We start from the raw sequence: 25,472 nt of genomic DNA, 5'->3' as shown, positions 1-25,472 counted from the left end.
ACCAAAATGTAAAATTATAGAATAAGAAATCATCAAAATCATTTAAAATTAGTTTTAAGAGATCAAAAACTACTGAGATGTTCTTAAGTGGGCAATAATCTGAGCAGTCCAATGGTGGACCAGCAGTGGCCTACCATCAGTGGGTTACCAACATTTTCAAGCCATTTGACAGGTATATGCTTGCCGTCTTAAGAATACAAAACACACTATAAATAAATGCTGTAGCGAGTTTGCTACTGTATTGTAATGTATTTTTGAATACAGTATTTTAATGTGTATTGTAATGTATCTTGGGTAACAGACTGGAAGCAGCAATGAAGCTAGCTTTACAGTATTTCACTGTATTGTGAGCTGGGGAGGCTGAGGACTGCAAATGGCATCTAAAGGTGAGTAACTTATTTACACCATTTATTTATCACTTATTTTATTGTTTTGACAACGTAAATATAGCTTAGTTCCAAAATTACATTCGTAATTACATTAGTTCCAAAATACCCCCCCCCCCCCCCTTGGGCAATGGTACAATTTATTTTTGTAACGTCAGTTGTAGGCCTCACTACAAAACAAAACCAGGACAGGACAAGTGAATACTTTTCGTCCAAATAAAAAAAGAGAAAGAATTGTGTTTTTGAAGGACTGGCGCCCCCTCCAGGGTGTATTCCCGCCTTGCGCCCGATGATTCCAGGTAGGCTCTGGACCCCCCGCGACCCTAAATTGGATAAGCGGTTACAGATAATGGATGGATGGATGGAATTGTGTTTTTTCATTTCGTTACACCGCGACCCTGAAATGGACAAGCTTAAAAGATGATGATGATAATGATGATGATTTGCGTTAATATTGTTTTATTTTATTTAAATTATTTTGTTGAGGGTGGGGCGGTTAGCGAGAACGGGGCTAACGGTTCCCTGGGGGCGGGGTGACGAGAACAGAGACGGAGAGAAAGAGACAAAACGTATTCAGAGGCTGCAAGCGTCGTCGTACTTTAGGGATTTTGGAACAAAAGGAATGAGTAAATGTATGTTTTAATCATACAGCTCTAAACGTTTCCAACCACATTGTCTTGGTACTGCTTTTTAGCAAGATAGATGGTGCTAGTTGTGATAGCCGCGAACATTTAACCAGATAACTCCTGTTGAATTTGCACACTTGTTTGCTCCCAAAAAATGTTAATGTTTTATCGTCGCAGATATCGTCAACTGGCGTTTCCCCCCCTCAAATTAGTCCGTTGGAGGGGATTGGAGCCGGAGACATCACCAGTTTTGCGACGGCTTACAAGCAGGAGGCTGAGGGAAAGGTAGGAGAGAAGAGGCGGGAAGAAAAGAAAGAGAGGGCTCTGCTCCATTGAAACAGGGTGCCGGTGAAAGTACGGGTCAGTCGTAGCATTATTTATTTATATTTAGCGTAGTAGAGAACGATAATTTAACTGTACAAACAATTGTAAACTCAAAGTCCAGTTTTGGGCTTCTTGCGGGTACTATTCGAGTTTTAGTTAGCTAGCAGAGTAATGCTTTTTAAAGAAGAGAACGGAGGGAAATATAAACATAGAGATGGACAGGGATTCTGGTCATTGATATTGGTCAGTTTGGTAAAATTAGCTACGTTCATTATAACAGAGAATTGTAAACGTAGATGTTGTAGACATTGTAAACATGTAATGTTAGCTACAGACAAACTCCATTCCAGATTATTAGCTAATATATATTTGGAGTGTCAGGTGTGAATGAGGTGCAAGATGGGGGGAGTAAAATAGATTTTACTTTGTGCTGTATTGAGAATTATAGACTACTGTATTTTGCTGCAGAATTTTGAGCTCCATTCTACGGAGCCCCTAAAGGGACTGGGGAAAAAAAAAAGACTATTGATTTTGCGTTCCCTCGCAAATACATTGCGCTCCTTTGCAAATGTTTTATGATACACAATTGTCTTTGTGGCTCAGTCAACACATCAGGACACTGCAGTTTCCAGTGAAATCCAGCCACTTGAAACAGATATATATGTATTTATTTATCTCTACTAACACACAGTTTCGTTGCCAGTGCGACGTCTGTAAGGAATACATCTGTATACATCTGTAAGGAACTGCCTAACATCAGAAGTTGTCAGCAACAGGTTTATATATGTTATGTAGCATCCTGAAAGTTCTAGTCAGAACGCCGTATTTCCATAGTAACAGGTGTATGAGACGTAGGCTGCTTCATGAAAGAAAGAAAAAGTGTGGAAGGCTGTGTTTTTTTTATTGTTATTGACTGGGGTAGGGGTCAAGCTAAGAATGTTAATTAAAAACCTTAACAAGCAAAGACTCTTAAAAATCCAGTCATTCAATAACAAGATGGAGGGTGTAAGGCGCAACACACAGAGATCTCAGGGCACACTGCGGGCTAATTTTTACAGAGACGTGGCTCAGCGCGCTGACTCCAGACACGGCTGTGGAGCTAGAGTCGGTCGCTACACCATGCATTTCGTTTTATCTGGAAAATGTTTTTTTTTTTTTTTTTTTTAAATAAAGCTGCAGTAAAAACAGGATACCCTTTTCTGACTGACGTTTACACACACACACACATTACTCCAGTACACTACCAATAGCTACACATTTATTTAGGTGTTCACTCTCCTTTCTCTCCCACTGATTGGAAACTGTGTTCATTGTCTGTATCTCTATACTGTTCACGTAACCTTTGTCCATGCGCTTGCACTTTAAATTCTCTCATCCTCTTTGCTAAGCTATTAACAACACAGCATCAAATGTTTCAGTTGGTGCTCCCCAATAACATATCCATGTTCTCTGTTGAGAAGAAATGCTATGTCTTTATATTTCAGTCCAAGATCAAAGTAAATTTCAACGAGCTGCTCCATAGTTCACCTGACACGCACAGCAAGCACATAATCAACAGCAAGCACAGTACTACGGAGCCCACAAAGTATTTGCGAGGTAACGCAATTGTGTTTGCGAAGGAACGCCAAAGTCTTTTTTTCCCCAGTCCCTTTAGGGGCTCCGTAACAAAGACAATTGTGTATCATAAACATTTGCAAAGGAGCGCAATGTATTTGCGAGGGAATGCAATAATGTTTGCAAGGGAACACAAAATCAATAGTCTTTTTTTAATTTTTCCCCCAGTCCCTTTAGGGGCTCCATACCATTCCAAATCTGATTTGAGACTCCCATTTTTGTTATTTAGTTTATATAGAGTGTACATTTTAATTGTTTATCAGAGTTTAAGAGTATTGCATTTAAAGTGTCTAAATACTAAATGTTGGCTACCAGTTCTGTGATCACAAATGTAGTGTGTTGGTTTTTGTAATGCATATGAAATGACATCTTATTTCTCTGTACTAAATGTTTTAAATGTGGAGAGTCTCGTCGTGCCATGACTTTCAGGAAGTTGGCTGCATTTAAGGCTCACATTTACAGGTATCATTAAAACAGGAAAACTGAAACTAGACCTAGGCTATATCATATAGGTTTTAATTTGACATGTCATTGAAAACTGCAATGGTAAATGTTGAAGACTTAAAATTATTTATATTCTCATCATTTAGGCAAGTGCCACAGTTGCTGATTTTGAAACCTTTAACCTGCTTGTGAGTCCTCAGATGTTTATTCTGGGTATGTATATATAATTGCAAGATACTCCAGAATGACAAAAGTTTAACATTTGAATTAATTACAGTGGAATTTTTGACCAATGCAAGATATTTGCTGACAGTGGAAGGACAAGTGACCTATGTTTGCTCAAGCCTCCATTAATTTCTGGAAAGGCAGCCCTATTCACCTTGTACTAAAATTTCAATTTCCAATATCGACAGGAAATTTCTTTCTTTCTCTCTCTCTACTTGTTTACTTCCTTCTCTAAATTAAACTAGCCTCTATTTAATGTTATCTTACCTGTAATTAAAAGTATTATTATATATAAAAACCTTGAAATATGATAACTTTACTGATGCAGAAACCCCATGTATGAAAATGGATTAAAAAATTCTAAAATTATCTGAAGGTAATTGCTTTTTAATATTTTGACCCGTTTCTGTTGGATAATTCTTTATGAAATTATTATGAAGGACAGTTACTGTTTACTGTCATTCATTCCTCTGTTGCAACCATTTAATTCTAATTAGGGTCATTGTGGGAATTATTTGATGCAGTTGAAATTTGTGCTTTTGATATGTGAAATTAAAGGTCAAATACAGGATTTTCTGATTACTATGATACATTGAAATATTGCATAGCATATCAGTATACATGACTTTTAGATCAGGTATCAAATTGAAATTGCAGTACTTTTGAAAAAAATGGTTTTGTTGAGTTCGTATTAATATCTATCCTCAGTCTTCACTACAAAAAGTGTGAGCAAGCGACAACTAGGGCTGGGCGATATGACCAAAAATTCATATCTCGATATGCCTAAAAGAAATGGAGATATATGATACGAAATGACATTATGAAAGACATAACAAAATACAATGTCAAAGTATTAGTGTTTATTTTTAGCACCAAATAGGACATGCTGCATTATCTAACTGTAATTATTAATGTAATTCACCCTTTACCTCACTCATTTGCTCTGATTACTTGCAGAAAAATAAAAATAAACATAGCACAAAAAGTAAGAAAATTTTTGTCTGGTTGATTATTTCTTTGTTGTAACAGTGCTTCTTGCCAATAAACCTTATACCATTACTGTTAATTTCTCTTTTAAACATGCTTTTGTGAGATGAGCAGTAGATTTTGTGTGATGGTGTGATGTGGCATCTCCTTCACTTGAAAAATGAGGTTTATCGTCATTGCAAGCAATCTCAATGCAGAAAAAGATATTGAGATGAAATTCTACAACCAGTGGCAATCCCATATCTCCACAGTCTGGGACCAAACTCTAACCTCCAAAATGACAACACATGCCCCCACAGAGCGGTGTTTATCAGAGACTACCTCCAGAATTTGGTAGTGGAGAGGATGGAATGGCCTGCTAGCTCCTGACCTCAACCCCAATGAACACTTGTGGGATCAGCTTGGGAGTGCTGTTCATGCCACAGTGACCAACACAACCACATGTGTGACCAGCAGTGTGTAACCAGGATGGTGACCATCATGAAGAGAAAGTCCTGGGCTGTTTTGGCTGTTTATGGTTCTTCCACACGCTACTGAAGCTCCTATTTGTTAAAAGAATACATTGTTAAATTGCCAATATGTCTTGTTTCTTCAAACTTCAGTCAGCCAGTCACAACTCACCAAACGACATCGGCAGAGAGGATTGGGCTAATGTTTCATTGGCACAACCCACATACTCATTTCTACTGCTCATCCCACAAATGCATGTTCCTTATAAATGTGGCACCATTTCAAAGGGAAATTAACATGATTCCAACAGTATAAGATTTATTGCCAAGAAACATTGTTACAACAAAGATATAATCTACCAAACAAAAATATCCTTATTTTTGTGCTATGTTTAGTTTTAAAAATTGTCTTGCCCATGATGTCATCTGATCTTCCCCTTACTGTATCCTCTTGTGTACAAAATTTTTATTGCAACTTTTTTGTACCTTTATTTCCACATGCTATGTTACTAACTGTGGAATTTTTATTTTTATAGACGCCTCATTGGTACAAATCCCCAGGGGTGGTCAACGTAGAGAGCAACCAAGAAGTCCTGGACCATGCATCCGTGTGTATCCTTGCTTTAAAGAAACTGATGGACTTTGAATTAAATTTTATTTACAAACCGGATTCCAAAAAAGTTGGGACACTAAACAAATTGTGAATAAAATCTGAATGCAATGATGTGGAGATGGCAAATGTCAATATTTTATTTTTAATAGAACATAGATGACAGATCAAAAGTTTAATCTGAGTAAATGTAACATTTTAAAAAAATATATGTTCATTCAAAATTTCACAGTGTCAACAAATCCCAACAAAGTTGGGACAAGTAGCAATAAGTGGCAAAAAGGAGGAAATTGAGCATATAACAAACAGCTGGAAGACCAATTAACAATAATTAGGTCAATTGACAACCTGATTGGGTATAAAAAGAGCTTCTCAGGGTGTCAGTGTCTCTCTGAAGCCAAGATGGTAAGAGGATCACCAATTCCACCATTGTTGCGCAGAAAGATGTTTGTTGTGCAGCGATACCAGAATGGTGTTACCCAACGTCTCCTCTGTCCCCAGACATCTTTTGAGTGTTGTAAGAAGAAGGGGGGATGCCACACAGTGGTAAAAAATGGCCTTGTCCCAACTTTTTTGGGATTTGTTGATGCCATGAAATTTTGAAACAACATATTTTTCCCTTAAAATGATACATTATCTCAGTTTAAACTTTTGATCTGTGATTTGTGTTATATTCTGAATAAAATATTAGATGTTGGCACCTCCAAATCATTGCATTCAGTTTTTATTCACAATTTGTTTAGTGTCCCAACTTTTTTGGAATCCGGTTTGTATTTAAAGGGTCATGTTCAACACAAAACTGACTCTAAGTCAGTAACATGTTGGGTTCACTGATGATATTTGAAATACAAAGTTTTAGCAATCCAGATTACATATTTTTTATTACATTTTTCATGATGTTTTACGGTCACTATTTGTGTTGTCTGGTAAGATCAAAAGTCGTGATATAACGTAATGTTTTACTATAAAGATTTGGGCACCTTTCTTGTAATTCATCAAGGCAATAATGTAATTGGATATTGTGAAGTATTTTTGGTTAGGAAAAAAAAAGCAAATATCATAAGGGGCAAAAATATTAAGTTCAAGTAAAAAAATAAATGATTTGAACATGTTATGTAGTACTTGAAATTTGTCCACATTTTGCATATATTCAGTTTTAATAAAGCGTGTTACTGATTTTAATTCTGAATGTAGATTTGGACTTCTTTTGTGTATGTTATGGTTATAGTATTTTTAAAGTATTCATGCTTGGCAGACTTGATTTTTTTTTATTTAATAGTAACACTATAATCTTAATACAAAAATATTACATGCTGGTATTGTTCAGTATATATAAAGAATTGAATGTAATTTAGAAACTGTTTGTAATTAGTGTTCCTCTGTAAAAAGGTATTGTTTCTGAAAAAAGGCAGTAAATGGCTGGCAATTCTGCTGAAAATATTACTGTACATTTAAATATTTAGAGTAAAACATTGTATTATGCAATTACAGTAGTATTCTGTAAATTTTAAATACAATCTTGTTCCTGTACAAATGCAGTAATTGGCTGGAAACTCTGTTGCCAGGTATTTACTGTAAATCCCAATATTTACAGTTAAGTTTTATTCATTTACAGTAGTATTTTGTAAAGTTGAAATACATTAATGTTTCTGTAAAAATACAGTAATTGTCTGGGAGCTCAGCTGACAGTTATTTACTGTAAATCAGTTTTTACAGTAAAGTATTGCATTATTTAATTACAGTAGTATGCTGTAAATGTGAAATACGGTAGTGTTGAGGCTCTATGTCACACCAGTGTTGGGTTTAGACGTCGACCCGATTTTCATTAAAACTAAAACAACATTGGAGCTTGACGTCACCCAAATGTTAATTTTTGAGTAATATCTGACTTTGATTACTAACCATAATTCAATGTCTAAACTACATTGAGTCTTGATGTCACACCAATGTTGGGATTTGACGTCAACCCGAATTTTCATTTCCAACTAAAAATCAACATCTACACAACGTTGGAGTTTGACGTCATCCTGACGTAAATTTTTGAGTAATATCTGACTTTGATTACTAACCATATTTCAACGTCTAACCAACGGTGAGTCTTGACGTCACATCAATGTTGGGTTTAGACGTCAACCCGATTTTCATTTCCAACTAAAAATCAACATCTACACAACATTGGAGTTTGACGTCATCCTGACGTTAATTTTTGAGTAATATCTGACTTTGATTACTAACCATATTTCAACGTCTAACCAACGTTGAGTCTTGACGTCACATTAATGTTGAGTTTAGACGTCAACCCGATTTTCATTTCCAACTAAAAATCAACATCTACACAACGTTGGAGTTTGACGTCATCCTGACGTAAATTTTTGAGTAATATCTGACTTTGATTACTAACCATATTTCAACGTCTAACCAACGTTGAGTCTTGACGTCACATCAATGTTGGGCTTAGACGTCAACCCGATTTTCATTTCCAACTAAAAATCAACATCTACACAACGTTGGAGTTTGACGTCATCCTGACGTAAATTTTTTAGTAATACCTGACTTTGATTACTAACCATATTTCAACGTCTAACCAACGTTGAGTCTTGACGTCACATAAATGTTGGGTTTAGACGTCAACCCGATTTTCATTTCCAACTAAAAATCAACATCTACACAACGTTGGAGTTTGACGTCATCCTGACGTTAATTTTTGAGTAATATCTGACTTTGATTACTAACCATATTTCAACGTCTAACCTACGTTGAGTCTTGATGTCACATCAATGTTGGGTTTAGACGTCAACCCGATTTTCATTTCCAACTAAAAATCAACATCTACACAACGTTGGAGTTTGACGTCATCCTGACGTTAATTTTTGAGTAATATCTGACTTTGATTACTAACCATATTTCAACGTCTAACCAACGTTGAGTCTTGACGTCACATTAATGTTGAGTTTAGACGTCAACCCGATTTTCATTTCCAACTAAAAATCAACATCTACACAACGTTGGAGTTTGACGTCATCCTGGCGTTAATTTTTGAGTAATATCTGACTTTGATTACTAACCATATTTCAACGTCTAACCAACGTTGAGTCTTGACATCACATCAATGTTGGGTTTAGACGTCAACCCGATTTTCATTTCCAACTAAAAATCAACGTCTGTCCAACGTTGAAAATTGTTGTCAAGGCAACATCGGGCTATGACGTCAACCCGATTTCATTTCCAACAAAAATTCAACGTCTGTCCAACGTTGAAGCTTGTTGTCAAGGCAACGTTGGGTTTAGACGTCAACCCGATTTTCATTTCCAACTAAAACTCAACGTCTGTCCAACGTTAGAGACCAACGCCTTTCTGACGTCAAATTGACGTCCTGTGCCTGCTGGGTGTATCCAGAGCAGCGGACAGACATTTTGGGGGTTAAGTGCTTTGCTTAAAGGCACGTCAGCAGTGGATGTTCCTGCCTTTCATGGGGATTGAACCTGCGACCTTCCAGTACAATCTTCCTCTAGCCATTAGGACATGGCTGCCCCTAAACAGTATATGATACATTTTTTTGGCACATTGAAAGTGTTCACACTCTATTGGGACAAATGATACTATAAAACTTAACGTTTGTTAAACTTTGGTTGTACACTGTTGTAAAATGTGGTGATGCCCTTGAGGGTACCTTTAATTCATTACCTCAACATCATTTGTACCTTATTCTATTATAATTGTAGATTTTAAAATTGATTCATCAGCCCAATTAGAACCACAAACACCTACAACAACCACTGTTGTAGCTTTAAAAGTCAATTTATGCCGTTTGTGTGATCAGTAATGAACTTTTATTTACTTACTATGTTGAAAAAATCTTTTATTGCTTCCTAATAATGACTTACTGTCATGAAATAATCACTTTCATTAAATGTAATAACTTCAGTTTTGAGTGAGTACTGTAATAATTTGAGAAAAAAACATATCAATTTATGTTGCATTTTTGATTAAAATTGAAAACAAACAACATATCTGTCAGACAGGTGTTTGCAAATTTTAAGTATTTTAATGTTCCAGTAGTGAATGACTAACTTACAAAAATGTATATATTGTTAATAAAATTAAAAACAACAGAAAACAATTCATTAGTTTGAGAAAACAATAATAAGACAATACATTCAATGGTAAATTATTTCTGCACTTATTTATGATTTTATAGACAGGCATAAAAAGATCATGTCCATCAGATGATCTGGGAGGAAGGCATCATTTTTTGTTGAGGCTGATTCTCCCAAAGCAAAAAATCTTTCAGCAGATTTTCCTGCTCCTTCTTGGTTTTTGGTAAATCACGTGATGGCGTGGTGAGGATTCTAAGACGCTAGAGGGACAGAGAAAATCACAGGCAGTTGTTTTTAGTTATTGTTGTTCACAGATGAGTCTGTATATTATAAAATAGTATTATAAAGCAGGGGTTCTTAACCTGGGGTCGTAACCCGGTTCTTTGGGGACTCGTGAATGTTGTTCTACAAAAATAAACAGATGCAAACCGATGTGCAGCCCTCATATAGCTGTGAAGGATGGAGGTGTTTTTGATGCAACGATGCATATGATTAGTTATCCTGTGTAGAGTCACCAGTCAATCATCATTTCTCACTAAACTCGCTATTTATACATATTTTTATAACAGCAAAGACAAACATCAAAGTGAAACTATACTGCGAGCGCTCTCTATATTCAATAAACATGAAAAGATTTTGTGCGTATCACTCTGCATTGATTGCGTGGCCCATAATGTAATTTTATTTATGCTATTATGTATTAATATGTAAAGAATTTCCTTAAATAAAACAAGTATAATATCAATGTTGTGCTGCTTTAGATGTATAATTTCAACAGTCCCCCATCAGTTAAGCAGTTAGCAATCATGAAAGGTTTTTCAACTCAAAATAGGGGTCTTACTTTGAAAAAGATTAAATATCTTTGTTATAAAGCAATAACCCATGAGAGGAAAGGCCTTACAATGTGTCTATCACACTAACAGGGTGGTAGGTAGTCTTGCATGCATAGTAAGGGCAAGCCATTTAAAAAGTAAATGCTTCAAAGTTTATTGACCTTAAGAAGCAAAAAAGAACACCTTGTCTTAACTGCAAGTTATAGGCCGATAAATAAAAAACTCATCCAGGTGTCAATGAAAAGGTTTTCACAAGCCCTTAGTGACAGAGCCTAGTAACTCACCATTCCACCTCAAACACAGCTGAGTGTTTAGACATTAAACCCAAGTACACAAGACTTATTATTAAGTCTATTTAACGAAGCATGCAGTTTTTTAACACTATACTGAAACACATTAAGTTACCACAATGACAACAAATATTGTCACATTGCCAACGCTGTTGCAGAATTCACGTGATATTACCTCTTTCAGGGTTCCTTTTGTTGTGAAGATTTTAAAGATCATCCATACAGGGATGCAGAACATGGATGAAAGAGCCAGGAGCCAGCCAATTGCATAGCCCCACCAAGGATATTCATACACATTGTTATATTTTAGAGGTGTGTATTTGATGAGGGCAAAGGCAAATGTACCCTATAGACACAGTACACAAAAAACAAGGCAAAGTTAACAGATCACATAAACTCAGCATTTAATAGTTCAGTTTTGCTTGTGTCCCTTTTGTTCATTTATTCATTTATTTATTGATTCATTCATTCCAATTTTGGAATCACTTCACAGACACTGATCAGCAGTGGGGTTTAAACCCATTACACCATGACCCTGTGTGGCATCAACACTGATTGTTGCATCACAAATATACCTCACATATTATGATAATTATTTGGGCAAAACACACAACTTTTGAGAATAATCTGTAATATAAACACTAAGGAATGTTCAGTATATATTGCATTGTAGAAAATGTCACTTTCAGGATGAATAAGCGGTTACAGATAATGGATGGATGGATAATACAATGCAATAATAATAAATACAAATGCAAACATATATTTAGCACAACATTATACAGACGCCTCCAAAGCTAAATGTAATTTAATAAGATTAAACTGACAGTGCTTAATATGTCCATCAATGCCTACAGCTTTTTCTTTAGGAGACATACTTTCAGATTTTCCAAGGTAATCCACTGAGACATTTTTTCACAGTAAAAAATTAAGTCTCAGAAATTGGATTGGATTAATTCATGTCAATGTTAAAAACATTGAAAGATATTAAAGTCTGGTCTCTAGGGTGGTCAGTCAGTCCAGTGTTCTGACAAAATAAGCAACTTCTTTTTTTGACACTTTATTTTTTATCTCGTTCTTTTTCTCAGTAATGGCTTTATTAATTTATTTTTCATTTCATTTCATTTATGACAGCTTCCTGTCCTTACAGACTCATAGGTTTGAGTTGACTTCTCACATTAGAATACCTATGGATTTTTTGACAGGAAATACAATGAATGAAAAATACTCTGACTTTTGCACACTATGAATGAACATGAATTTTGGCCTGTGGTAAAATAAACTGGGTTAAATAAATACAATGAAACTCACTATGCAGGTTAAAGGGGTGATAAACATCCAGCAATACTTCACTAGTGGACCAGGGCGATAACCTATCATATCCTCAATATTGTCATAGAAGCGATCAGCACCTGAGAAAACAGGGAAATGATCATGAAGTGAATAAATACACTGAAAACTTAACCAAGTAAGGTGCGAAGTTCAGTGGTGGAAAAATGTTATCTTGACCAGGGCAATGACATAGAGAATGATTATGTAACTCTAAAACATAAATGAGATACTCCTTTCATGACAGAAATAAAAAACACGACATTAAATAATGAAATACCTCATCCACCTAGTTGTGTTGATTGTCAAGAAAAACAATGATCAAAGAAAAGTCCCTGACCCATACAGATTCATGAAAAGATTAAAAACTGTATTATGGTTTTGTTATCGGTTTAGATTCCAGAGGATGTTATCAGAACACTAAAACATAGTAACATTTTTTATCCAGTTTCTTTCAAATTTTAACCATGAACAACTCTTTTATCTATGTCTTCCCCAGTAACACAATGCTACAAAGCTGGTAAGATGAAGACTAGCACAAGCTTCCCCTGAGACATGTGAAGACAGTCACAGCATTTTTGTGAACTGCTGTCAAAGCAATATGATCAGAACACTAACATTGCATTATGATGAGAGTTAGGTAAAAGACAAAGGGTCATTCAATCAACCTAGAGGAAGAAGGCCTATTATTATCTATCGGACTTGGGAATGCTTCTTTGTTTAAAACTTACCATAAACCCAGGCAATACAAAAAGACTCAAATATGGCCATGAAGAGCAGGCACATGCCTGATGCTGCGTAGTAGTCAAAGAGTTGGAAGACATACATCCCACCCTGTTAATCACACACATGCAAACATACAACTGTAAAGATGTTTTCACACATGAATTCTGGAAAATGTTCAGAGAATCAGGTCCGGGCTTATTCCAGAGTTGCCCTTTCACACATGTAGGGTACATCATTTTCTATGGTAGATTAATTCCCAGAACTGGAAATGTTCCATATGGATTAAGCATGGGGTGGCATCTGTACAGTGCATGCAGGAGGCACAGCATGAATACACTGTAAAATCGCCTAAACATTACGAAGTCAATTCACACATGGATATTACCTGAATTTATACTGGGGGAACGGCAGGAAAAAGACCTGGGAATGTCTGGTACAAATGTTACAGACATTTACATTCACACCTGCATGTGTGAAAGGGGCTAAGGACCAGTCAGAATAAAAAGCATACTGGTGTGCCCATGCTGGTCACAATATTGATTCAGTTACATTTACCTGTGATGTCTCCATGCTGCTTAAAATAGGGTTGCACAATATGGATTAAACTGCTGCATAATATAATTGTAATATAACATTCAACATGTGAACACTTAATGTAAATATGTTAAAGATTTGTCTGTATTATTTTTGATTGTTGGACAGTTTGAATTACTCAATTTATCCAAACAGCTACAAGCTCAGCAATGTGAAACATTAGTTAAATGATCACTGCATGCAGTTAAACAGTAAAGATTTAAAATTCATTCATTCACTGTTTTTTATTCGCAGCTAGCAAACCAGAATGGCACCAGCAGCAGAAAGAAAACTACTTTGTGGCTTCATTATAAATATAAAATCTTCACCTCAGTCAGCATAATAAGGCCCAACAGGAAGGAGAAGAAGACCAACACAAACAAGAAGAGTTCTCTGCGGTTCTTACGACGAAACACATCTGGATAAAAGTCCACTATGGCAGTGACTAGGCTCTCAACACACACAAACTAGGATAAAAGAGCAAGGCAGATTAAAACAGGCCCAGCTGAAATTAATAAAATCATTAAAAACCCATACTTTATTATTTTTATTTTTTTTTATTATATCAACACATATATCCATACATCAGGTTTACTTTGAAAAACAGCAACAGTAAATTAGTAGCATATGTAAACAATCCAATGGTATTGTCTGCTTTGCTAGCTTGGGAATACAGAATACTGCAAAAATTCCCCCTTTAGAAAAAAAAAAAAACTTACGCCCAAATATACCTAATATTGGAACTGCGCAGCATTATTGCCTGGATGTAAGTATATTCAGTCAGTCTTGGGAGATAAACCCACAAAACTCTGTTTGCTAGCTCGCCCAATAGTCTACAAGCCCATCTTTAAATAAAAGGCCTCCCAACTTAGATAACATTCTCTCTTACAAAACTGGCTCAAACATACTGGCCCAGCGTGGGCTAACAGCCTCCAAAGTAGGCTATTGGCCCCAAAGCTAGATTTTCAGCCACTCACATACCACCCTCCCACAAGTCTATGGGCCACACCACTAGGTTACTGGACCCATCACTAAGCTTCTGATCCTACATTTCTGGCCCTGCAACAATGCTACCAGCCTTCCACTAAGCTAATGGCCCTGCATTAAGCTATATAACTTATAATTGTCTGAAGGCTGCTGGCACCTTATGAGGCTTTCACCCCCAGCCTCTTAACTAGGCTATTATATATAGAGAGTAGTTTGATATATTTGGCTTACTTCACTGTCCAGTCCAAGGAAGAATAGCATGATGAAGAACAAGCAGGCCCATAGAGGGGAGAAAGGCATGACTGCTACAGCCCGGGGATATGCTATAAAGGCCAAACCAGGGCCTGAAATGCATCAAGAATTTTGAAAATTGATACTATTATCATAAAAATAGCCAACCTATCATTGCAGAACTTAAAAATTCAGGAATGTTAAATTAAACACTTGTATAACAAGCTAGTTTCATAGATTAGTGAGATTTTGGTTGTAGTAATCCTGATATTTTAATTATCATAAAAAAAGATTAATTTGATTAACTAAAACTGGGTTTAAATTAATTTGACATCAAACTATTTGCAGAGGAAACTCTTACCAGACTCAGCTACTTCTGAAATTGGCACATTCTGCTCATAAGACATAAAACCAAGGATGGAAAAGATGGCAAAGCCAACCATAACGCTTGTTGCACTGTTTAGAAGGCAAAGAGCCAAACAGTCTCTGCAAATCAAGGAAAAATGTATTGCTTGAAGCAGTAATGACAGTATTAATGCACTTTAATGTACATTGTTCCTAAACATAGTAGGGCCATGTATACACAGAAATATGAAAGGATTTGATTTCAATAAAGAAACTAGTTTGATCAGAGGAGGATGGTTCCCCTTTGTGAGTCTTGGTTCCTCCCAAGGTTTCTTCCTCCAGCCTCGAGGGAGTTTTTCCTTGCCACTGTCGCCTTCAGCTTGCTTGCATTGGGTTTTGATTTAAATGTTCTGTTTTGAAACTGTGAAGCTGCTTTGTGACAACGTCAGTTGTAAAAGGCGCTATACAAATAAATTTAATTTGATTTGATTTGAAAGCAGATATTTAACATTTTTAAGCCGATATTTACACTTTAAATTTTTCATCACACTGTTCCATGAAAATATTTGCCCAAATATCAGAATACACACTGAATCTACTGTAAACATGCCATACCTGTAACAATCATTTTTGTACTTGTTGTAGCTTCCTAAGGCTGTTAGACACCCTAAACAGAGGGCATATGAGAAGAAAATTTGGGTGCCTGCATCCATCCATACCTGGTTAAAAACAGAGAATCAGCATTATGAATTAATAATTAATAAAACTTGGATTTTCTGCTAAGAGTGAACATGAACATGCTTTAAACAGCACAGCAGCACAATGAAACTGTGTATCCACATTTAACCAATCCATTGAACACAGACACATGTGCACACACACATCAACAATGTTGTGATAGTGGATAATGAATGCTTTTGCCAATGTGGAGCCAATGCATTTGTCCATTTTCTGTGACTCTAGTGTAGACATTCCGACAGAGATATGGTATGATTGACTCCTGAGGACATTTCATAAATGTATGAGGCTTTGCTGTTATAAACAAAATGTCATGTTTCTTTGTCATAGATAACAAGTTTTGCTAAAAAAGAGGAGGATTAACAGATGACCATTTTTATTTAAGAAAGAATCATGTGGACTGAGAAAAATTTGTTTAAAATTCCAAAACCAAATACTTGGGCAAATGCTACTCTAGGGGCTCACACTGTAATCCCCAAACAAGGTCCCTGACTTTAACCAAGGCACCAAATTCCTAAAAAAAAAAAATAAAAAATAAAAATCAATTAAAGAAAATAAAGGTTATTAATGCAGTTCTTCGTGATACTTGATGGAACTAAAATGGATTAATTATTTAATTAAGTAAAATGTTAGTAATTTTAAGATGGCTTTATGTATGTTATGCTACTATAATACTATAGCTTAAAAGGATAATGGTGTTTGATGCAAAATACCTCAGTCAATAATGATGAGATTGTGAAGCTTGCTCTCTCTGAGAAGGCTTATCTGTTATGCTGAAGCATGAGCAGAATTCTGGTAAACATCACATGCACCTTTTATATGTGAACAAAGGCTCGTACAAAAACTAAATCTTATTACCAAAGACCCTGCTGGATACAAATGTTTTTTAACTTTTATTAACAAAATTGCCAGGACAGCTGCCAAAATGGGCCATTTCAAGGCTAGGCTTTGGTGAGAGCAGAAGCCTGCATTTTTGTTATTTTGTAAAATAGATAATGAATATTTAGCTACTTGATGATCAACGGATATGGTACATTTGGAAAGGACAAGGAGAAGCCAGGTGTTGCCCCTTTCTTGCCAATAGTGTATAAAACTATGGATTTTCTATAATGGTCCATGCCTGGACGCAGGGCCACTTAGATTTAACATTGTTGGAAAGCATTAATTCTTCAAATAAAGTTTGAAAAATATACTCTTTATGATCTAGAAGTCAGCGTGAGAAATCTTTATTTTTTCAAATTAGCTTTCAGCAAGTGCAACCTCTTAATAGTAGTGACTGAAATGACAGGGGATCTTTCAGTCACAACATACACTTCAGGTCTGAAGGGTATGATGTGAGCAAAGTAAAAGTAAAAATTACATGGTTATTCTATTACTACTAGTACTCCACTAACTACTATTACTTGAACAACCATAGTAATAAAGGCCGATCTGTAAACACATTACTTTAATGTTTACCATGAGAGTTTTTAATATTTTGCAAGAGATATTTCATGTAGAAGTATATTAGAATGATGTGTAATTGAATGTTATTGAATGGTAGTTCTGTAACAGAGTATTATATCAAAATGTTGTACCTGTGGATCAGCTAAACGTTCCAGATCAGGATACAGGTAAAAGTGGATTCCTATGCCAGCCCCTGGTAGAGTAACTCCCCGAATAAGAAGCACCAGGAGCATAAAATAGGGGAAGGTGGCAGTGAAATACACAACCTGGAATAATGGAAACAAATAAAAATTCAGTGAAAGAAAGCCTGGGGATTAGGTCAACAACCTTAATGGACTTTCCTCTGACTGACTTCAATAACTTCTAAGTATTCGAAAATCCTCTGAGTCAATGTCATTAAATGTGCTTCTGAGTTGGAACTGCACTCCTTAATTAAATTATGTAATGTTGCATAACCCCTGAGTGGGTTTGCTACTAAATGGCTGCACAAACTCTCCAGGTAAGATTCCATGTTTATTTATTCAGGTGCAAATACATATGAAAAATTGCAGTATATGGTCATTTAAAGAATAACACAAATATAGAGGCTAACATCCAACAACCTTGGCTCCAAAGGCAGTATATGGATATTGAGTCTAAGGGCTGTGAAGCCACAAAACAGGACACAACATAATTTCCCCCTGTACACATTGTGGCTGTGCTACAAAACTAGAATTTATGTTACTGTTAATAAACACGCTAGCTGTCATTAATATTTCTGTGTTTGTGGTGTTAAATAAGGTTTAAATGAGGTTCTCCTGCTCTGGTAGATTCACAAGGAATCTCCCAAGGGAAAAGATGTTAACCACTGGACTGGTGACTTTCAAATGGCAATGTAAAACTAAAATGCATCATTACACACATGAAGATACCTTTCCTGTAGATTTCACTCCTTTCCAAATGCAGAAGTAGCACACCACCCAGGCAATAAGCAAACACAAGACCAAATCCCAGTTCAGAGAGCCCATTTGCTCAATCCCTGGAGAAATTCGCAACACCCTCCTCCTGTTCATGTGAATCAAACAGATGTTTTGAACATATTTAAGAATTTTACTCATTTTTAAGAAGAATGTTGAGTATCCTGAATTTATACTTGAGCAGTGGTTTCACACATTCTAGAACTGTCTGAAAAGAATACACAGAAACAGTAGAAGAACTTACTCCCAGAATTCAATGACAGGAGAAGTGGCATTTTCAGAAACTGTGAAGTTGGCAGAAGCATTTCTCCTCTGTAACTCCACACAGGTGTCTTTAACAAAAACAAATCCACAGCACTGAATTGCCCAGTATGCCATGTACACTGCAAAAGTGAATTTGCTCTATTTAATGTAACGGCTAATCAAATGTCTACAGTAACATTTCTCACCCAGATTCCAGTAGTTGTTGCATGAGGCCCATGGCAGCTCCCAGGAGAATGAATGATATAGATAGAAGATGCCCCATGCCAGAACAATGATATAGTACAAATTCATAAAGCATACAATCACTTGTGTGGCATAGCCTATTCCTGGGGTAAAGAAATAAACAAATACATATCAAAGAAACATCATTTTGGATCACATTAGTACTCAGTTGATGGAATCAGTTAGCAGAAAGCAGGGTTAGAAAAAACAAATGTGTTACCTTCAAAGAGAGGACTGATTTTCCTCCAGCAGGTGATGCCTCCCTCACTGGTGTACTGTCCTAATGTTGTCTCCAAGACAAACAAGGGAATTCCACAGGTGAACAGGAAAATGAAGTATGGAATAAGGAAAGCACCTGCATTCATCAAAGTTAAATATATGGGATAAAAGTGAATTGCCAAAACAAAAAGATTACATTTTAAATGTTGCAACTCTAATTCGAAATTTGAAACATTAGTGGTTGAGAGTATTCTGCTTTAAACTATTAATGGAAACACCACATGAAATATCCCACACTTTGGCCATATTTTTTTAGAAAAACTTTGCCCTTTTGTCCATTTGCAATTACTGTACTCCATTTGCTGCTGCAAAATTTTTCCGCCACCTTAAACCCTATCTGTTAGTGGAAATGGACAACTATAGGACCAGAACTTCCAGATATTCTTTGGGTGGGGACCATTCACAGCATTGAGAAGTTCTTACACATGTCAGTGTCACCACTGTGCTGACAACGGTCTATCAAACAAAAATATCCAACCAAAAACTGTTCAGTGGAATAAGGATGAGTAAACATATTGTACACAGGCAAATAAATAGCTAAGTTATATTTAGAATAAACTCCTTTAAGGTAAAGCATACCTCCTCCGTTCTTGTAACACAGGTATGGGAATCGCCACATGTTTCCTAGGCCAATAATGTTACCAGCTACAGAAAGCACAAATTCCATTTTGTTACTCCATTGACCTCTTTCTTGAATCTTCTCCTCATCACTGATCCCTTTGGGAAGTTTTGATTCCATTGTACCTTGTGGACATCACATTTAACATTCTGGCATTAGTATAAAAATCCTAGTTCATTTAACATTGATACTGCAACCCTGAACTGGACAAGCAGTTACAGACAATGAATGAATGAATGAATTTAACACTGATGTAAACAATATGGCATTTTCTGGGTGAATCCATGATAATATAAGCACACAGTCAGAGTAGATCACTTCATGCCATTGAACCAAACCATAGTCTCAATATGTTGAAGAGACAATGGTTTGAGAATTTGGCAAAACTTTAATGAACAGCTATGATCTCAGAAGCCAGTGCTGTGGGATTTAATTAAAATTTTACTTTCTCCAATTAAAAACTTATGTAAATGACATGGCGATGTGTGGTTATCATACGTTATAATATGAAAAGTTTTAGGTGAATCTGGTCAAATTTCTATTTCTTTTCTTTTTTTTAATTGTCTAATTGAAGGGAAGTTTGGAATATTGAAAAGAAAAAAATAATTTATGCCACAGAATTCTTGAAAAAAAAAAGAATGTAAACCACAAAATCAAAATCTAGCCAGAAGTGACTTGTGATAAAGCTCTTACCTTTTATTGCAAAAGAAAACAGCTCCAGGTGCTAAAAGACTCAGTGTACTATATGAGATACAAGGATAATGTTTGGGTTTTTAATCTTACCTTTACTAGACGGTCCCTCCCACTTAAAACATCACACCCATTTAATTTCCAAGTCCACTCATAACTCTTCTTCCGCCCCAAGGTGTTTCATAACAGCTGAAAAGACCAAATAAGAGAAAGCATGTTTGTGATTAACTGTTTTAACAAAGATATTGAAATGTTTCACAGATCGTGAATATGCAAAACTGATTCGCAGGTTAATGATTTTGTACCTGGATTTCAGATTTCCAACTTTAGAAATGAGAAACTGAGCTTAACAGGGACCACTGTTGTTCAGCATTATTCAGCAATAATGCCCCTCTTTTATTTAGAACAAATTTAAAGCAAAGTTCAATTCTTTGGTAAGACATGAATTCAAACCCCTTTCTTTACCAGACTTTAATTTTCACTTTTTTTCACAAATAATATTAAACACAGCTGCTTGTTGAAGCATGTTATGAGAGGAGAGTTGGACATAAAAATGCATACATCAAAACATTGCATATAATAAGCTGAAAGGGGGAGGTAGGTAGGTACTACAGCTACTGTTACTGTTTGATCCTCTCCTCCGGGTCACTCACTGTGAGGAAGTTGGTGTGTCTCCCCATGTCTATGTGGGTTTCCTCTGGATTCTCCGGTTTTCTCCCATAGTTCACACAGGTGAATCTCAATGAATTGCTGCTTGATTGTATTTCATTTCTGCTTGAACTTTATCTCATTATGTACAACATAACCAGCTCCTCACTCCTGGGCCCTTACAATCTCATACCTCTATGCGCTGTTTACTCAGCCAGTCCACCAACCAACATGTTTGTGGACATTTAAGATTTCAGCTTAATGGTAACAGTCCTCTTGTTGCATTTTATTACTTAATAATGTTTACAAAAAAAATGATGGCCACAATCAGTGTATATTAATGTGCCTTTATTCACAAATTAGAAGGGTTGTCTGTAAATATTTTTTAAAACATTTAGAATTAAATATATTTTCACAAATATTCATATTATCCATGTTATACCCATTTTGTGGAACTTTTATGGACATAGCTGGGGCGGCACGGTGGCGCAGCAGGTAGTGTCGCAGTCACACAGCTCCAGGAACCTGGAGGTTGTGGGTTCGATTCCCGCTCTGGGTGACTGTCTGTGAGGAGTTGGTGTGTTCTCCCCGTGTCCGCGTGGGTTTCCTCCGGTTTCCTCCCACAAACACACGTTGCAGGTGGATTGGTGACTCGAAAGTGTCCGTAGGTGTGTGAGTGAATGTGTGTGTGTCTGTGTTGCCCTGTGAAGGACTGGCGTCCCCTCCAGGGTGTATTCCCGCCTTGCGCCCGATGATTCCATGTAGGCTCTGGACCCCACCGCGACCCTAAAATTGGATAAGCGGTTACAGATAATGGATGGATGGACATAGCTTGTTGAGATATGACTCACACTGGGTTCTACAAGGGTTCCTTATTAAAGGAAATGGACCAAGCTAAGGAAAAATATCTTATAAGTTATAGTGAGAGTATTGCAGTGGTACTGGATTACTCAGAATTATTAAAAACAACATACAGCATAATACCTAACAAACCAAGTTTTAAACATACTATGTATACTTCCTGACAGTCCTGACAGATTAAATTTTGATGGAAATAGCAACATAACCAAGAACTTTTTCAAAAATTTACATAGACATGTGTGAGGTTGAAATTGTGAGTATAATGTTTAGAGTTGGTTTGAGCCTAAATTCATACTTTAAGTAAAAGTGTTTTATATAGGCAACTTTAATAGGGAGACAAGATCAGGAATGAAAAAAGTTCTAGTTTACTTGCATGTCAAACCTTTCTCCAGAATCATGGGGTGCAAGGCTGGAACACACACTGGACAGAGCATCGGTCCATCACTGTGCTTCACACAATCATATCTGTTTACACTTGAATAACCAATTCACCTAACTACATGTATTTTTGGACTGTGGGAGGAAACCAAAGCAGCTCAAGAAACCCACAAAGACAGAGGAGGACACATCAAATTCCTCACAGACAGTGACCTGAGGCAGGGATTGAACCCATAAGCACAGAACCCCGAGTTGTGTTACAGCTACCTGTTGCCCCACGTACCACCATATGGAGCACAATACTGAGGAAAACATTGTTTATTTAGTTGTGGAGAACTCTGTTTAATTAAAATACAGCAAAGAGTTAAAATAAAATATATACAGTCAAAAGTCTGGACACATCATTTCTCAAACACATTAAGGCGGTGAGCAGTTCTACAGATTAACTCTTGACAAGGCCACAGCTGTTCACTGAAAACCATTCCAGGTGACGAACTCATGAAGCTGGTTGAGAGAACGTAGAGAGTGTGCAAATCTGTCATCACAGCAAAAGGTGGCTACTTTGAAGAATCTAAAGTATTAAACATGTTCTGGATTGTTTACAACTTTTTTGCTTACTACATAATTCCATATGTGTTCCTTCATAAATTTAATGTCTTCCATATTCATTTACAATGAAGAAAATAATTAAAAAACAAAGAAAAACTATTGAATGAGAAGATTCAAAAGTCCAAATGTTTGACTGCTTCTGTATATTCACAATATGTGGAAAATGGCCCAAAATAAAGAAAACCCTCCCTGAGTGGGCGGGTCCAAATATTTGACTAGTACTGTATCCATTCTTCTTTTTATTTCTGGCACTGGAAAATAAATATAACATTTATGAATACTTAATGTTTTTATAGTAATAATAATTAATAAGTTTAAATTAAATTGTGTCTTTGTCAAACCCAAATTCACTTTACAATACAGAAGAATAATTATATGAGGGAGGCAGATGAAAATATTGTGAAAAAAAGTTATGTTCTAAGGTGATCTTCCAAGAAGGAGTATGAGGGACAGGGTTGAAACATCTGTAGCAATGTTGTGTTCCATAGGTTGGGAGCCACAACACTAAAGGACCCGAGGGGTGGTCTCAATTCACAGTGCTGCACTATGCTCTGTATACCACTGTTTGGTGTAAATGCGCAGTAAAACCCATTGAAGTGTGAGGGAGAGATCGGAGGGGCCCTGCTCTCTTTGAAAGTTGCATGCTCATGATCTCCTTTCATGGAAAACACCAGAAAATATGGCTCTAATCAGCAAAGAGTTTATGGTGATCCCAAGGATGGCCAGCAACATCCCATTCTTGTTGGTTCCCAGAGCTCACATACATATTGTTAAGGACTATATATGATATTTCTTGTCTGTTCATTCACAGATGGCAAACCAAAAAGACTGAGCATTAACTCACTAATGTTACTCTGTTGTGTAACCTCCATTAGCATGAAAAGACCAAGTAAAGACAAGGTCATTACAAACAAGAAGAGTTCCCTGCGATTCTTAAGATGAAACATATCTGAGATACAATCCCACTATAGCAGTGAACAGTCACTGAGAGGAAATAAAGTAAAATAGATGTTGCTCAAGTTAGTCCAAAGCATCAAAGCATCCAATTGGCTATATACGTATCAAATGCAATCACAGAGCCTCTGTTATATGACCATTTTTACATCTTGCTTTAACATACACTGTCAAAGTTAACATTGTCAGGGACATACCCCCCTCCCAATAAAGTAAAAACATATTCCCCTCCAATTTTCTTCACAGTTTAGCCACTCAGTAGCAAGGACTGAAATCACACTGAGAGAAAGCACATGCATCATTATAAAGGTATCACACAATTTCACTTTACGCTTATGAGGGTATTAAAAAAATTGTCTTGTCATGGCAAGGACAAAAACATCCACTGCAACCAATGCATGAGGCTTGTGAGATGACTGAATAACTTAATACCTCAAGCAGTATAGTAACCCATTCATTGGAAGTCTCCGATTTTTCAGAATTCATTAACCTCCCTTTTTCACCACAGCTTTGTTTGACTTAACTACTTTATAAATGCTATAACACACAGACAGAGTGACTTTCTCATACAACCCCAATTCCAATGCAGATGGGATGTTGTGTAAAACATAAATAAAAACAGAATATGATATTTGCAAATATTTTTCAACCTATATTCACTAGAATACACTACAAAGACAAGATATTTAATGTTCAAATGGATAAACTTTATTGTTTTTTTTTGCAAATATTCGCTCATTTTGAATTTGAGGCCTGCAACATGTTCCAAAAACGTTGGGACGGGGCAAGTTTACCACTGTTACATCATCTTTCCTTTTAACAACACTCAATAAGTGAAGCTAATTGTTGAAGATGGAATTCTTTCCCATTTTTGCTTGATGTACAACGTCAGTTGCTCAACAGTCCGGGGTCTTCATTGTCATATTTCGCGCTTCATAATGCACCACACCTTTTCAATGGGAGACAGGTCTGGACAGCAGGCAGGCCAGTCTAGTTATTGCACTGTTTTTTCACATGCAGAATGTGGCTTGGCATTGTCTTGCTGAAATAACCAGGGATGTCCCTGAAAAAGATGTTGCTTGGATGGCAGCATATGTTGCTCCAAAATCAAATTACTACTACAAAAACAAATTACTAATACTTAACTAATAAACATTTAGTAATCATTGTTATAAATGTTATGTTCTGCAGTAAATAATATATAAATATGTAACATTGTAGTGGCATGCAAAGAAAATTTAACGTAAATAAAAGTTCCTGAGTGTAAATGTATAATATACATGAATAAGTTAATCATCCAAGTGTCAGATGCAGGTAAAACTGGAAGTCCTTGCATTGTAACTCCTAAATGAGAAGCACTATGAGCTTCCCAGTGGGGGGAAGTGGCAGTGAAATACACAACTTGCAGGGATTAAAACAGAGCAACACTTTTAATAAATCAAATCTAGTGAGAACCTCCCCAACCTAGACTTCCTCCCAATCATTCTCATATAAATCTCATTTATTTTATATAACAGACCCTAGAATATTAATACATTTCATAATGCTATCGGGAAATGCTGACAGAACTGACTTATGTCAATAAGTTTACAGATTTGTAGATTTCGTTTTTTTTAAAAAAAAAAGCTGGATATCTCACTGGATACATTATTATCCGCAACAGAATATATGGATGCACATACTTTTGCATTGCTTTTTCTTTCACAGAAATCATAACGATTGCAGTGGTGAA

The 25,472-nt window shown here is 36.3% G+C and overlaps 1 protein-coding gene and 1 long non-coding RNA gene across 2 annotated transcripts; one reads left to right on the top strand and one right to left on the bottom strand.

The window, feature by feature from the left end:
- Window positions 1-941: 941 nt before the first annotated feature.
- LOC136695356 (uncharacterized) lies at window positions 942-7,199 on the top strand. The gene is made up of 4 exons (XR_010802276.1): window positions 942-1,018; window positions 1,190-3,412; window positions 3,541-3,607; window positions 5,592-7,199. It is a non-coding gene; the product is annotated as an uncharacterized lncRNA (long non-coding RNA).
- Window positions 7,200-9,849: 2,650 nt separating this feature from the next.
- LOC136695061 (sodium- and chloride-dependent GABA transporter 2-like) lies at window positions 9,850-19,720 on the bottom strand. The gene is given in 15 exon segments (XM_066668873.1): window positions 9,850-9,951; window positions 9,954-10,022; window positions 11,061-11,231; window positions 12,197-12,297; window positions 12,946-13,048; window positions 13,843-13,980; window positions 14,732-14,844; window positions 15,093-15,217; window positions 15,692-15,795; window positions 17,392-17,526; window positions 18,172-18,304; window positions 18,461-18,548; window positions 18,666-18,806; window positions 18,923-19,057; window positions 19,561-19,720. Coding segments are annotated over 15 exon segments (1,818 nt in total).
- Window positions 19,721-25,472: the final 5,752 nt, after the last annotated feature.

Source organism: Hoplias malabaricus, chromosome 4 (genome assembly GCF_029633855.1).
Source record: "Hoplias malabaricus isolate fHopMal1 chromosome 4, fHopMal1.hap1, whole genome shotgun sequence".
Classification (NCBI taxonomy): Eukaryota; Metazoa; Chordata; class Actinopteri; order Characiformes; family Erythrinidae; genus Hoplias; species Hoplias malabaricus.
This window is presented reverse-complemented; position numbering and strand designations above follow the sequence as displayed.